Source organism: Orbicella faveolata, unplaced genomic scaffold (assembly GCF_042242905.1).
Source record: "Orbicella faveolata isolate gen_17 unplaced genomic scaffold, um_ofav_v1 contig_14, whole genome shotgun sequence".
NCBI lineage: Eukaryota > Metazoa > Cnidaria > Anthozoa > Scleractinia > Merulinidae > Orbicella > Orbicella faveolata.
This window is the reverse complement of record NW_028301541.1, coordinates 19313698-19330545: the sequence shown is the minus strand read 5'-3', so window position 1 is coordinate 19330545 and position 16848 is coordinate 19313698. Positions and strand designations below refer to the sequence as shown.

Here is a 16848-nt window from a genome sequence, read left to right as displayed (position 1 = left end):
AACCTGCGAGCAATACTCGCAAATACAGTTTTACGCAAGAACTATACCCGAGTGGAACTCACTTCCTGCTGAAGTGATAGACCAACCGAGTGTGGAGGCGTTTAGGACCAGTGCCATCTCTTTCTTCATTCCAATAGTTATTTAGTTACATTTACGTATTTATTTATTTTCTTTCATATCTGCGGTGATGGATTGATCCCTTTACAAATTACAACTGTAGTTGGAGATGTAATTGTCAACAAAAGTTTTGCCGCTTAATACAGTTTCACATAAATCACTAAAAAACTTTGGTCACAAGTCGCTATTGTTAACTTTTAATTGTAACACAATGCAATATTTACAAAACTACGTGGTACACATCTAATCTGCAATAATGCAATATTTACAAAACATCTTTGCATGTAATATTCATATGATTAAAACATGTTTATTTCATATAACCAAGCACAATGTATTGCCGAAGAATATTTCCCGAGGTCGTTCTGGTATGGACCGAAACCCCGGTCCGTAGATGAAATACCGAGGGCGATATTCTCCTAGTATTGCCCCGAGTTACGAAGAGTTTATTATATTATTGTTTTTAACATTTTAATTTACTGTTCGTTTTTCCAATGCAGTTAGCTATAGCTAAACATTAACGTCGTTATAAAATGTTGGTAAATATTCGTGGGTGACCCTTGGCATGAGATTATGGTCTCTTGCCCGCGGGTGTTACGGGAAAATCTGCATCCGACTATCAGCTTTTAATAAGCTTGCCTTCCACGAACTCCGTACCCCTAATCTTAAAACTGTTATTTTTATAATCATGATCAGGTCGAAAGCCGAATCAAGCATTACCTCATCGGAATCTCGCGCTTGCAGTAGCATTTTTTGTTTTCTTTCATCAGAATTCCTTCAAATAATGATTTTCGATTATTTTATTACACTATTAATAGTATCAAACCTAACTTTTCGGCGAGATCGAGTCAATACTGAAGCAACAGTCAGATAGCTTTTTGCTTGTACTTGGTTTTTAAGTAGCGAAACAGTCAACATCCTTCTTTAAGTTTTGTCCTGAATTGAACAATTCAGGATTAAAATCATTCTACGTATACGAAAGCCATTCCTGTTTAGCTAAGCTCACGTCATTTGGAGTTGCACTTATTTTAGAGGTCTTAAATGAGGTATCAATTTTTAGGGCAAGGTCTGAAATAGAGCCTAAGTCATATATTTTGGTCTGAAATGGGGTTGATCTCTCAAGAAACGCCCTGAGCACCCTCACCAAAATTTTCAGGAATTGCCTCTCCCATCCGGGCAGAAAGATCACCCTGGATATAAACCGCTTGCGTTATCCCCCTTCCTTTTTTTTTTCGGGGGGATGGGAACGGCTACTCGTACGCTAATAAAGCGTTCACCAATAAAATCACAAATGTGTGTCTTGTGTTTCGTCTATCGCCGAGGGCATTATTTCGTTATTTTTCAATCTCGAGTCACGTTTTCTCAAGCGCAACTTGCGACCGATCATACTGGAAAAAGCGCTGTACATCCTGCTGTTCATGCAAATGTATAACCATGGGTTAATAGCGCTGTTGTTGTAGCCGAACCAGTAGCAGGCCACCTGGACAATTGGTAAATCCTTGGCGCCTTCCGTTACCGCCAAATAGAGCTGAAACACTTGCCCGGGAAGCCAACAGAGAGCAAACACACTGAAAACAATGATGAGCATTCGAAGCACTTTCCTCTTAGTCATTTGCTGTTGTTGACGATTTTGCTCGACGTCTCCTGGTACTTCATGGAACCACAACTTTCGAGCAGTTATAGTGTACAAGATGGAAATGATAATTACCGGGAATAAATAATTGATGATAAAAAAGTAAATGTAAAGTACACGAGTGGCTTTCGTTGCGCCTCCCAAAATAGAAAACTTGAAAACACACTGATTTTTCGAATTGAAGTCCGCCAGAACTGGAACGATGCACATAAAAGCCATTGATAAGATCCACACAAGTGGTGTAAGAATTTTCGGCCGTCGAAACCAAAGTAGGCGTCGGAATGGATACACAACTGCGTAAAACCGGTCGACCGCCATGAATGTCAGACAGATGATAGACGTACTTATCGTGAAAAACGCAATGAATAACACGGTTTTGCACGTGATTTCTCCAGTAAGACCAGCCATTGGCCACACACCGTGCGTGTAAAAATCGGAAATGGTGTAAGGAATCACAACCAAGGTGACCAGCAAATCCGCCACGGCCATGTTGACGAACATGAAGCTTGTCAGCGATCTTACATCAGGTCTCTTCCACACGATGTAGATCAAAAGAATGTTTCCCACCAAGGAAACAAGCATTGTTATCAAGTACATGATGGTAAATGCGATGTTTTCTGCGGATCCCATATTTCTGTTGAAAACAAGATTTTTTTTGCATTACCGAGTTGAACCAAGAGAAGGTGAATAGTAGGAGAGTTAATCTCCCACCCCCTCCCCCATCTCACCCCAAATGAGCCTCGTTCTCAAGATAGTCCTTCCCGAGTTATTTTTAGACCAGGTACCCATTTTTCCCGCAGATAATTTAATGTAGTACCCTTCATCCTCTCTTGGACGAGCAGAACTCTTCAGTAACTTAAAATACATTGTATCACCCATTAATATATTATAGTTAAGAAATAGAAAACATGTACCGTGTTTCTATCAAATTTTATATAATAACCCAAGTTATTCTCCCATTTTGATTGGTTCTCGCCTATGATCTATTAGAGGACAGACGCACGATTGACGTCATCATTTCAAAGTTTTTCCCTCTGTGTTTTAAAATGGCGGAAAGTTTTAAGAATTTAGATAGTATTTTACATGACTGGGCAAAAGATAAGGTACAAGAAAGTCTTGTCCAGGCATTGCACGGGTACCAGAAGCATAGTCTAGCAGGAAGAAGAAAGATAAAGCCGTTTCTTTTTTAGAAAATGACTCAGAAAACATACTCGAGCAGTCTCAGTCGGCAGTCGAGCGAGACTAAACCAAACACAAAATTAGTCTTGGTAAGCCCAGAACCATTGCTTTATCTCGAATTTAACAAACCCAATAAACAAAATGTTTATGAGATTAATTTATTTAAAACATTGAACTTTTCTCAGTCTCAAAATAATTGTTGACACAGTGATTGTCTGGAATGAAACATTAAAACCACTTCCTAAAATCAATTAAAATAAAGACATAACCTTGCTTTCCGATGCGAATGTTCCAGTCCGTTTCCGGGCGCAACAGCGAGCAAAGTATAGCTCACTACAGCTCACGGCTAACTGTATCGCAGCTAAAAGGTGTCTCCGACACCATTTCAAACTGATTTGAGAATCACCAACCACAGAGGACACAAACTTCCACCATCACTAACGCTCCTTTCATTCAAAACTCGAATCGAATGGCCTCCAGTTTGACCGCAGCCGCAAGTTTTCCGAGCGCAGGTATTCAACTCCTGCAATATTCGAGGCAACATCCAAGCTTTTCGGTTCACAGGGCTGCTCTGATGACAAAAACTGACTTGACCTATCCAGCATTTTCTTTAAGATTTGTAGATTTCGCAGTTCAATTCTGCTTTTGCTGTAAGTTTTCATTCCACGAGAAGCGACGCTCGAGTCAAGTTTGACAGTGGCGTGATTTTCCTGGACCAATCACAATTCTTTGCTACGCATAGCAACCAATGAGATTGCTTCAATTTGTATAGACAACAGATTACGTCAAATGGTTTTTTTCGTGTTCGCCAAAGTGGGCAAAGGGCGGTATTACATCTATTCCCTGAGGCTCTCGGAAAGCTGTTTACTTCTTGGAACAGCTGATAATATGTCTGCGGGCAAATAGCCGTGTATCAATTTGGAACAGGACGTAATATTTCAAAGTACTGATGAGATATTGACAGCTGAATATAAATACGCTTAAATTCAAACAGTTCGCGAGGCCATAAAATATGTAGACTTTTTATCAAACTGAGTCCCTTTTTCCGATTCAGTAAGTTCAGCGTGCGGTTGTTTATAAGACTTTTATATCCATACGCGACATTGGTGAGAGGAATAATATTTACTCCTCAGGAATTTGCGAGACCAATCGTTTGGAGAGGAAAAGAATGAACTGCGTGCAAAACAGTGCACGGCTTTTCCAACCCTTGACGACAGTAATGGTAATGGTCAATGTGGGAAAATACCTCAATATTGCCCGGGGGGATGAGCACACCTGGAATTGACTATGCAAATATTTTGTATAGCAAATTTCATGATGAATTTACTCTGTTAAAAGATGTCTTGAAATAGTGATGATATGTATCTTGGTGAATCCGTTAATATGACTATTTGTTGATAGTCAACACTTGATGGTGTTTTGTTGTAACTAAGGATTTAATTAATGGTATTAAGTGTCATGTAGCTGTGAGAAAAATATCACAAACAAATTTTTGCTACTTAAATAACAAGCTAACCCACCGTTTCGCAGCAATGGTATTGTCCCTTCGTAACCCGAGTAAAAGGGGTCCTAGAATTGATACCTTTTCTTTTTTTGTAGACTCTTGGTTGCAGATTGGCTTTCCGTGTGCCAAAAATATATTATAAGGTAGTCCTAATGCTTGAATTTCGCGAATCAAACAGGAAGATGTTCCATGCAGAGAGAAATTCTTCTCGATCCCTGTCACCCACCTGGCGCTGGTCCAGGGGATGGAAGCGTACCTATTTGCGTTGTAATTTAAAAACTCTTGCAGTTACAAAAGTTTCTTATCACTCAGGAAGTTTGTCTGTCCAAATATTTTTCTTGAAAGTCAGCCCAAGCTTTGCTACAGATGAGCACCCTGTCGAGAACAAGAGATAAGAGCATGAAATTATTTTGAATGTTACAAAACTTAGGGGAATAATATATTATACGTCATTAACGAAAAAAAAAAAAACAAAAACCAATGAATGAAATCAGACTTTTTTCGAATAAAAGTAAAAACAATCAGATATAGAGTGCTTAGAATTTAAGATAAGCCATAGTTAATAGAGGGAAATTGTTATGATACCTTGCAAAATACAAAAGGTGGTCATGTCTGCTCATACAACTAACCAATAGAAGCATCGCGATTATGTAATTCAGCATAATAAGCATAAAACAAAAGATTTGCAGGGTCAAGGACCTTCCAACATAAATCTCAACTTGTTTGTTTGCTTCTTTGATGTCTTCCAAGCTTCTTAACCATTTCCCTCTATTAACTTTAGAGAAGCCAATAGCCCATTTCCGAGTTGCCTTTAATTTATCAAGGCGAGGCTTGACGTACAACGACTCATACGAAAATGAGTTTAATTTGCATGTGAATGAAATTTCATTTTCATATGATAGGGTGGACACCAAGACTCGCTTTGAGAAAGAGACTTAAGGTAATTCGTAAATGGCCTATTCAGAGCAGTACTTCTGCTCATGCGTTGCCGCGAACTTTAAAATAGGCTGAGGTCGTAACGTCAATTGTAGTAGTGCCCAGCCCCCTGCGTCAACCCCCGGGCATTAGTAATTTTTTGCAAAACAAATGGCAAATTCTCCGGGGTGTGTCGGATGTCCTGGGGTAAGATAAAAAAATATATATGCATGATCCTCTACTACAAACAAAACATGTAAAAACTTGCCATGAAATTGGTCATCTCGGATAGCTTAAGAATTTATATACTATATGGACTGGAGTAAATTTAATTTGATTCATGTGCGATCAAAGGGAAATGAAATAAATAAGAGAATAACATCATGTGCGACGTGCGCTCGAGACCAAAACTACAAGGAGCTGCAAGGATGTCAAATGTTTTGGGGTTATTTCGGGGGCAGACAAATGCCCGGGCCCCCGCCAACAATGCTCCTTCCCTACCCCTGGGATTAAGAAGTGAGCAGATGCCCAGGCTATTGCTCGGTGAGGATGGGCAAAGCTGGAATTGACTGATCGATGAATTACAACATAATAATAATAATAATAACTTTATATACGTGTCAATGAGATTTAGCATTGCTGCTAATTGGGGACACCTAACAAGAGTTACAGTCATCAGGACTATGTATAAACTAAATTTCTAACATTACAGTTATTTACAAGATAAAAGCCTATCTATCAAAATAAAAATGCAAAAGAGAATAAAGTGACAAATAAAGTTAACTAAGAATGATGAAAATAGTCAAGTTCAACACATATGACATTTGCATCCACTGCTCGCATCAATTAAAAGGATGAAATCCCTTTTCCTAATGTAATTTTTAAAATTCTTTAAACTTGATGATTTAACATGATTGAAAAGTCTGGCCCATAGTTTTGGACCCAAATACGACAATGAATGTTTTTCATTCGCATTACGAGCGAAACTCGAGAATTTACTCCATCTTTATCGTCTCATTATTAAGCATCACTTCACAATTTTAATTCACGGTTTACTGTTGCAGGGCAATGTAAGTCACTGAACTTCCACGTTCGTTAAATCCAAGCAAAGTTGTAGCAGTGGCCACTATCACCATTATTGTTTATTTCATTTTTGAGCGCGTTCGAGTATAACTTAGAGTATTAATTGCGCGCCCCTTAAGAATGAGAACAAGCAATTATCTTGTGTACTTGTCGCATGCACGATTTCACGTCGAACAGAGCGATCGATATTAGTGAAAAAAAAGGACTCGTGGAGGCGTTTATTTCGAGGTCACAACTTAATGCATCGGAGAAAAATATTGCCTCAAATTTTCGCCTTTGCAGCACGAAAACGTTAGTATGAACTACAACGTTCTGAATGAAAGTGCAGTTAAAAATCAAATCCTACCTTTTTACTTCAGTATAGGGTTTTGTTAATCGTTTGTTCAAATTTTTGTGCCTTGTGTTGGTAAGTTCAGTTTCAACTGTGCACCGGAAAGAATATGATTAACCTTTGTTTACAGCTCTTTCTAAGATTTTAATTTAGCCGGAAGAAAAGTTAAGCTCAATAAACTTTTCTCTCTAAATGAGTTCTTAGCTCGTCTACCCGGAAGTCCACATGTGTCAAAAAAGGCCTGATGGCAGATTACCGCTTTGATTGAAGCGGTTGTTCTTAGTAACCTTGGAAGAACGTTGGCTTTTCCAAGTATTACATTCGCCAAAAACAAAGGTCAATACATACCAAATATTGTACCAAACCTATCACTGGATCGACTTCGCAAGACAGAAAAAAAAAGTTTAAAAATAATCTGCTGCGCTAAAGCTAGTACGTGTTTACTGCACATATCTAATATTGATGTTTATGATCAAATATTTAGTCTGGTGGACGGAGTCTGTTGCTATCGAGTTAGGAATGTTAACATCAAATCACATCGCAACAAAAAAACAAAAACGATATCCCATCGCGCGTGGTACAAATTGCCAATTATTGATATACTCGTGATTCTCTCGGCTGTGCATAAAATTATTAAATTTCTTAGCTTATTTGAATCTTATCAAACAAGATAAATTTCAATTTATTCACGACATTTATTCATGTAATTGATCATGATCGAATTATTGAATTGTTTAACTTCATGATTACTTATTTAATTGGAATTATTTACTTTGCATCCATCTCTTGTAAGTCTTAGTTTTCACTTTTCGAAAATGTCGTGTTTTAGAGACCGTTTCGAAAATCAGTAAGGAAGTTACTTAAAGCAGTAGTAGTGTTCAATTTACCAATAACCATTGCAACAAAGATCAATTATTGCAAAGATTTTCTAAATACATCACACTTGCAAATTCTGCACTTCGACTTGTCCATTTACTTTCTCAAAGAATGCGCTGCTTTATTTAGAAATTCGTTCATTCGATGACAGCTAACAGCTAAGTTTCCCCCACTGTAGTTTCACCGACGATGTAAATATATATATTTTAATATCTAAGGGCAAATTCTAAGACTAAAATTTCTACTGATATTTGGATAAAGAAAGGTTTATAATATCAAAAATTCACTTGTTTCACAATGACCTTTCTTTCAATTTTACGTAAGAGAAACTTAGATTGCTAAAAATAACGCAAGAAAAATTTGACACAATAGTACCCTTTAATTTTTCAGTGTATTGTCACGAGAATGATGAGTTGCAGTTAGTTCCGTAAGAAAATAAGAAATTATCGAAAATGAGGTTTTACGGCAATTAGTGCCATAAACTTCTAGAAATTTCTATCATTATCAACATGTCAAACCATTTCCATAAAGATGAAATAATGTTAATTGATTATACCTTTTAAGTAACAGTTACAGTACAGTGAAAACAATATTTCTGTGGCTACCCGATTGAGGCATAGGCAGCACCCAGCTGGGCACATTTAATATTTTACTTGCTTTTAGTTGCTTTGATGAGCTTGGAGGTTTAGAGAAAGTATCGTGATCTTTTAGGTGATTGTTAATCACTGACAATGGAACAGATGTATTTTGCTTCGTCCATTTTGAGACATCGTGGATCAGTTCTGACACCAATATATTACTCTCAAGTATGCTTTTAGTTGATTTTCCAACTTCCAGTAAATGCATTACTTGAAGAACTCAAGGAAATAAATTTGTCATCTGTCCTCTAGATCTATCAATTCATTTTTAGCCCAGAGTTTTATGATGTCGACTTGGGTCTTTCCTCTTATTGTTTATGGCATCGTAGAACAGTTGAAAATTGATCCGTGATTTTAACTGTGTTTTTACTCGTTTAAACTTAGGTTTCGGACCGGTAAATAGTCACTAACAACATTCAGTGTTATTACTGAATAATTATTTAATAGTTTTATGTATAAGTTTAAGATATAAGTGAAACAGAAATGGTTACCATCAGAAATAGCTTGATAAACATATGATAACAATGTCTTTTAGTTGTTACAGAAAAACACGAGCTCAGTGTATGTGCGTGTAATTCAGCGTTCGAAAACACATATAATCAGCAATTGTGAAAAAAGGATTTTGAAAGAAAGTATACTGCATGTGAATAGTGAGGTGAATAGTGAACTTTCTTAAGAAGTGTAATCCAGAGAAGAAGAAAAATGGTCAGGAATCGAACGTAAGATATATTTGAAATAAACCTAGCTTGCAGTTGAACTTCATTTGGCTGCTATCGACAAGGAGCACCTCTGTTCCCTGGGCTAGTTTCTTCAAAGGGCACTCAGGAACAGTATCTTGGTTTATGATCGTTGAACCTTTTTGTAATTTTTCCTACCTTAATTTAGCAGAATAAATTCAGAAAGTCGTTCAGCCACAGAGAATTTTCGCCAACAATTCGAGTCATCGAGGTGATTTTCACAACGGCAGTGAGGTCTTAACGCATTATATCCTGAGAATTTAAATGGAGACGAGCAGTTATTTTCTTTTTTCAATGACAATTTAACTTACTATTTACTGGAAGACAAATAATGCGTCGACCTCATTTTACTTAGCATCTTAAAGATTATGATAATTTTGGATTTAGTGGCTTTGCAATTGTCAGTCACTCTAATAGCAACCTCACTAAGAACAATGGTTTTGAAACGTTGCTTAAAACATTACATCACTTTTGATTCACTTGCCTCTTACCGAAGCTCATTATACTCCTTCACGAAAATACGCTTTATTTGAAGGGAATATTTGATTGTCAATGTGGTAAACGAAGTTTTGCAACCGTTTTACTTAAAGCTGTCATAAGACCTTAAAATCAACGCAAAAGAAGCTGAATTGATTCTCTCCATAGAGGTTTTTTTGCTTTTTTTTTTAATCGGGTGGAAATGAATAACAAATTGCTAGCTTGAATTTCAATTAGTAAAAGTAATCTAAACATCCAGTCCATTTCGTTTCCACGAGTGAAATCTTAGGAAAAAAATGATAATCCTCAAATATCAATTACTTAAGTCCCTGAATCGAATCACAGGTAAAATTAATGAGCGTGCGTTGAGGCTGAAGGCAACGGAGGCTTGAAAAAAAAATCGACTTATGAGTCTGGGGGTGAGAAAGGGCACCAACAAGTCTAGCAGCCGGCTTAACGACGAAAGGAATTGAACCGAAAGGATTAGGCAGCCTACTTAAGGACATTAACGCGAAAATTTTCCAGTCGATAGATTATTTTTAAATTTTTACTGCAGTCAGATAATGAGTTACTTGTGTCAGAAATGTAAAAAACAAAATTGGTGGTCACCCCACTTCGTTTCAGAGATAAAGCGTGCGGAAAACTACCTGATTTTGAAAAATTGGCGCACGTTATTCGGCATGTTCTACAGGGGTTTATAGTTAAAAATATCGAAGATGAGTCAACGGAGGCAAAAGATTTAAGTCATATTTTGTACATGTGATGCGTAATTAAGTCCAAATGTTGCCAACGTTTTCACAAAACTTAACCCTTCAAGAGGCTTTTGAAACTGCCACACAGATAAACGAAGAGCTAACAAAAACGGAATTCAATGGTGCATTTTGCAAAAAATTCAAACTTCTAATCGATAGATTTTCTTCATTTTTTCCCTAAACGTAGAAAATCGGTAGAGAAAATGAGCCATCAAAAGAAAAAATGGGGGTCACTGAAGCCGGGTCCGAGATCGTTAAATCCAGGCAAAGCTGTGGCAATGGCCATCTGCCCTATCATTGTTTATCATTGCACACTCATGCATGACGTGGAGTGTGAATTTGCGTGCGCAGTAAAGATGCGCAGAAACAATTAGCGCGAATGTCCTCAAGTGTCTAAGCAGCGAATGGCCAAGGATGTATGAAATTTTAAATAAAATAAAATTAAGTCTTCAAGTCAGCTCGGTAGCCAGTCTCATACACTTCACACATCCGTTAGCTGGGAGCAGCACGAAATACGTTGAGAGATATCAAACTAACCAGCTAGACAAAAAGTTTGTAAGATGTTGTGAGTTATTTCTTGGTACAAGTTTTTCACGCAACTCTTGAAATTTGTAAACGTACGTTCGTTGGAAGGTTCTGAACAGATTAGTACGAATGCTACACGCCACCATCCTCGTATATAGATCTAATTTTGCCAGATTTTCGTAGCAGTAGGATTGAAATCAAACATTTAAAAAAGACGACACGCCATTTCATTTTGCAAGGCATGTTTCGGATACTCAGTATCCATCTTCGGTTAAAGGATGTTTACAAGTGAGTGACATTTTAGTAGGTAGTAAAGTAGGTAACAAGTAGGTGTAAATTGCAACGTGTAGGATAATAGTCACAAAACAGTGAAAAAGTTACATAGTACTTAAGGCATATAACAGAGTGAAATAACAGCTATGACATCCTGCACATGTAAATTTGTAAACCACCTGGGAACGGAGGGTATTGGGGATTGAGTCCTTCACACTGAACATGCTACTTAACTTACTAATAGTTAGCCTTCTCTTCCTATAAGTTAAATAACATGGTCAGTGTGAATGACTCGATCCCCAATACGCTCCAATCCAGTCCAAAACTCACATTAGAACAGGAAACCCTGATTCAGAATGCCACTGATATCATGCATGTCTCGGTTCACATATGCCCAAAAAGTCCGGATAACCGGTTGTCAGCACGATCAATCGAGTGAGCTCTTATATCGTAGCAAAAGGTTTTTTTTTTTTCATAAACGAGATAAATTTCGTCATTCCAGTTTAATATTTCTATCACATGGATGGACTCTTCATGACTACACCTTGTTGTCAGTTGTAGCTAGGCACGAGTTGTTCAAGTTCCCCTCGGTGTTCTTTCTGAACCCGTTAACTCCGTTTTTTACAGTGACATCATAGAAACAAGGAATCTCTATTTGGGAAGTCGTTAATTTCGATCGTTTACGGAAAACTCATAATTGTCTCTACGGAGGAATAAAATTAGAAAATTTGTCAGATTATTTGGACATTATCAAGTTAATTTTCAATTTATTAAAGGCATTTATTTAGGTTATTGAATTATTGAATTGTTTAATATGATTATTTATTTAATTGGACTTATTTACTTTGCATCCTATCTTCTGCATATTAAGCCCCAGCCAAACGATCGCAACATGTCAACGCAACATATCGCAACATTGTTGGACGCAACATGTTGCGCGCGTTTGGCCACCCTGTTGCGACATGTTGAGTGTTGTTGGCTCAAAGTTGAAAATGGTCAAATTTGAGCCAACAATACTCAACATGCATGTCGTAACACTTCGCAACAGGATAGCCAAACGCCGCAACATCTTGCGTCCAACAATGTTGCGATATTCATTGTTGCCATCGTTTGGCCGGGGCTTGAGAAAACGTTTCGAAAATCAGCAAAAACTTTACTTAAAGCACTAGTAGTGTTCAAGTTACTAATTACCTGGGCAACAAAGATTCATTATTGGAAACATTTTCCAATACATTACACTTGCAAATTACTGCTTAACGTCGACCTGTCCATTTAATTTCTCAAAGAATGTGTTGCTTTATTTAGAAATTCATGCATTCGACGACAACTAACAGCTAGGTTTCACCCCTGTCGCTTCACCGACGAAGTAAACCGACATCTAGAAGTAGATATATTTTAATGTCTAAGGACAAATTCTACATATGCATTTGCTGAGCATGTGAAGTTATGAAATCTGTTTATGAACTGACTATAAACAGACTCAAATTTACAATATTCGCATAACAAAAGGTTTATAATGTTAAAAATTAGCGTTCGCAAAACAGGGATGGCGAATGGTCCTTCAAAAACCATGGGTCTCGCAAAATTTTCGCCGAATTTCACGGGTCTCGCAGTCTCGTTTTTTTAGCGGTTATGTGTGTCTCGCAGTCTCGATTTTTCTCACAAGGCTGCCTCGCAATCTCGTTTTTTTTTCAAGGCTAAGAAAGTCGCGAAGTACCGATTTGTTTATTTTTTTTTAGTAAAATTAAATGACATCACAACATCTTAGAACCTGAAGGTCTTGAGTTCGCATTCAAAACACTTTGAAGTCTCGGTCTCGCAATTGAAAAAATCAAAATGTCTCGGGCTCGCAAAGAAAAACGCTAATCTCGTCGTCTCGCAAAGTCTCACATTTATCATTCGCCACCCCTCATAACGACAGGCCGGTCAATATTAAAACTTTCCTTGCTTCACTATATCGTAAGATTTCTTTTAATTTACGTACGCGAAATTTAGATTGCTAAGAATAAAGCAGGGGAAATGATATTCTACCCTTTTTTAGTGTATCTTGGCTATGATCGTTAAACCTTTTTGTACTTTTTCCTACCTTAATTTTGCGGAGTTAATTCAGAAGGCCGTCGAGCCACCGTCCAAATTGTTTGCCAACTGAAAGAACAGTTAGAGCCAGTAACGTGATATTCACAACGGCAGTGAGTTCTTATCGCCTTGTATTCAGAGGTTTTTAAATGAAGACAAGCGGTTACTTTCTTTTTGCAATGACAATTTATAGTTTGCCACTTACTGGAGACAAATAATGCGTTGGCCTCATTTAACTATGCATCTTATAGATTATGATAATTTTTTTTTTAAGTGCGGTTTTGTAATTGCCATCAAACGAATAATTGTTTTGACCTCTCGCTTAAAACATCACTTTTGATTCGCTTGGCTTTTATCGCAGCTCATTATACTCCCGGGAGAAAATACGCTTTATTTGAAGAGAATTTTTGCTGGTGAATCTGGTGAGCGATGTTTTACGTAAAACTGTCATAAGATCTTAAAATCAACGCAAACGAAGCTTAAGGGGTTTGATCTTGTCGACTATGACAGGAAACTTGTAAGAGCAGTAAAAGTTCAATATAAATCCATTAAAAGTTGTTTTTCTTTATTCGGTGGAAATGAATAACAAATTGCTAGCTTGCTATTCGGTTGATGAAGGTAGTCTTAACATCCAATCCATTACGTTTGAAAGAGTGAATGCGACGAAAAAAAATAATTCTCAAAAATCATATATTGAAGTCCCTGCATCGAATTACAGGAAGACTTAATTGACGAGCGTTGAGGCGCAAGACGACAGAGGCTTGTAAAAAAAAATCAACTTACGAATTTGGCAGTGAGAAAGGGCACCAAAAAGTCTAGCAGCAGGCTTAACGACGAAAGGAATTAAATCAAAAATGATTAAGTAGCCTACTTAAATATCTAAACAGCAATTGGCTAAGGATGCATGACATTTTAAATAAAATTATTTACTTCTGCAAGTCAGCTCGGTAGCCTGTTTCATGTGCTCCACGGCTCATGGCTCCTGTGGAAAAGATTTTCTCAAATAACTAACCAGCTGGGCAAAAAGAAAAAAAGAGGTTTTCTTTTTTCCTTGCAATTTTTTGTCCGTCTTTTTTGGTTCACTTGTTCACGCAAGTTGTAATCCGCTTACGTACGTAGGTTAGAAGGTTCTGAACAGATTAGCAAGAATTTCTATACGCCACCTGCCTCGAACAGATCTAATCTAGTATCTTCTGAATTGCTGGAGTAACACATATATTTTAAGCCATGACATGCATTTATAAAAGGACAGATAGTGGTTTAGGAAACCACACGACACAGTCTTTAATTAAATGACAAAAACTTTCTCGGATGTATCTCTATTACGAGCTGCTCTTAAAATATGATCCAATAGATTCGAATATGATAGTTTTTAACCTTATAAAGTACGATGCGAGGAAGCAATAATTAAATTTGGCAGCTAAACAGTACGAAAAACAATATGGAAAAGACGCAAATAAATGAAAAGAAATTCTATAATAATGGGTATGTGCATGCTAATATGACAGGGATCAGTTACCTCGTTTTTCAGTTGAATCCCGCTATTTCGAGACTCTCAGGGGAAGCGAAAAATAGTTCGAAATAGCGCGACTTTGAAATAGTCGATAGTAAATGTAGGAAGAGCAAATACAAAGGAAATGGTTTTGTTTTGAAAATCAAGGGGAATTAGCAACAATTGAGTTCGAATAAGCGAGGTCCAACTCTATTTTATTATTGCTTAGTACTTTTTTTGTGTACAAGGAAAGTCAGATCTATGTTTCCTGGATTGTAGGATAATTTTTTTCCCATCCCCTCAACCCCTTATGTCACACAGGCAACTTTCAAACGATAATCCAGTCCAGAATTCTCACCGGTTAACAACAATAGATCCTGATTCAGAATGTCACTAACATCATACGTGCTTCAATCCTCATATTGCCTTAAAGGTCCGGATAACTTGTTGTCAGCACGATTACTGATCTTCCTGTTTTCATTCAGGATTTTATCAGTAAGCTACACACTAAATACAAGCTTGAAAATTTGTCTTAATTAAATGTTTTAGTGAGAAGTACTCCTCCCTCCTCAAAGTCAATACAGTATAACGTATTGTAAGTAACTGTATGTACAGCAAGTAACGTAAGTAGAGCATTATATTGTTAGCAGTGTAAGTAGCCCGTATTGCAAGTAATTGTATTTTCTGTAAGGAACTGTATTGAGTATTGTATTGCCAGCATAAGTGACCCGTATTGTAAGTAACGTAAGTATTGTAGAACTGTGTTTTGTAAATTAAAATTATTTTAAAAAAAATAAAATAAAAAAATAAAAAAAAAAAAATAAAAAAATTAACCGTGCAAATTTGCAATTTTCATCCACTTTAATAGCCAATGAATTATCAAGCAAAACTGTGCGCGTTGGGAAAACTATTTGAAGGATAAGAAACACAATATATATATATAGCCTCCATTTGACTTAAAAAATATTTCTCCGATATTTGTTCTTGGACATTATTTGTTCCTCGAAGCTCGCAGTTCTACCGAGCTTCGCTCTCGGATAACTGTTCGCCTCGAGGAACAGATTGTGTCCGCGGAGAAATATTCGAGCATATTTTTTCGCGACAAATGGAGGCTATTGTTTATGTATGGATATATTCGTTCTCTCCCCCTGATGACGCCTAAAATCATGCCATGAGATTTTGAAGGTATAAGTGTCTCAAGATCACGTTAACAATCGCAATGCGCGTTAAATGTTGAGCCTGGATGTGGCTAAATTCAGTACTTGTTACTGTCCAGGGACGGTTAAACTGGTTAAACCGTAGAACCAAACTGAGTCAAATGCATTTAAAAAGAAACTTAAAATTAACTAAGGAAAATCTCACAGTCTAAGGTGTTTTACAAGCGCTAGAAGATCAGACTTTTTTTTCTATCATTTCAATCCGAACACAAACAAAAAGCAATGGGAATTGATAAAATTTCAACGGAACAATAAAATTTTTACACTGGAAATTTTGATAAAATTAGTTAAAATCAATCTCACCTTAATTTTGAGTTTTTCAATGCGATGGATTCCAAGTGGCAGAAGGTGATGGTTTGTGTTAGTGTTACACGTTCATCATGAAGTAGTGAGAGATGTGTACTGCTGACCCTTTTACGAGCGACATTTTCCTTAATAATTCATTTTACAGAGGAACCAGTTAAAACAACCGGAATCTGTGAAAATACTTCAACTGTCACCCACATCCACAATCAACAAGTACAATAATGGTTGGCAAACGGTAAACGTTTTACATGTTTCGAAATAACTCGGGCACTTTTCGAAATTTGCATTATTTTCCTAAGCATTAGGCAAATGACTTACTTCAGTTTAGTCAAATAAAAAAAAAAAAAGATTTTTCCGCCCTTGAAAGTAGGAAATAACCTTAATGAAGCGACCTGAATTTCTTTTTTATTTACTTTCTTAGGTCGTTTTCTTAAGGTCATTTCCCAACTTCAAGGGCGGAAAAAACATTTTTTCTTTAATTTGACTAAATTTAAGTCATTTTGGCTAATGTTTACAATAATAATAATAATAATAATAAATAATTAAAATATCAAAAAGCGCCCGAGTTAGGTAGAATAAACAATGTATTTTCAAATAAAAGTCAACAAAACAGGAAGCTGTCATAGTGATTTTTGTAAATTGGTAAAACTACCTGGGGAATTTTCGCGGCAAACGTTCATGTTGGTGTATTGTTTACATCGCCAATGTGACAAAATT

General features: G+C 36.9%; 1 protein-coding gene across 3 annotated transcripts; it reads right to left on the bottom strand.

Annotated features, from left to right (window-relative positions):
- Window positions 1-212: 212 nt before the first annotated feature.
- Window positions 213-16472, bottom strand: LOC110054411 (tachykinin-like peptides receptor 86C). Of its 3 annotated transcripts, none has more exons than XM_020760808.2 (2): window positions 16129-16472; window positions 213-4808 (listed from the first exon to the last, which is right to left on the bottom strand). In XM_020760808.2, exon 2 carries the CDS (start codon window positions 2378-2380, stop codon window positions 1403-1405), a length of 978 nt encoding a protein of 325 aa, XP_020616467.1. In that variant the 5' UTR covers window positions 2381-4808; window positions 16129-16472; the 3' UTR covers window positions 213-1402. The 3 variants fall into 3 exon arrangements, with proteins under 3 accessions (XP_020616467.1, XP_089143004.1, XP_089143005.1); XM_089286878.1 differs by lacking the exon at window positions 16129-16472 and adding an exon at window positions 13127-13572; XM_089286879.1 differs by lacking the exon at window positions 16129-16472 and adding an exon at window positions 9152-9258.
- Between the last annotated feature and the right edge of the window lie 376 nt (window positions 16473-16848).

Coding starts and splice junctions, on each gene's coding strand:
- LOC110054411 (XM_020760808.2), bottom strand. CDS start 2,380: ATGGGATCCGCAGAAAACATCGCATTTACCATCATGTACTTGATAACA.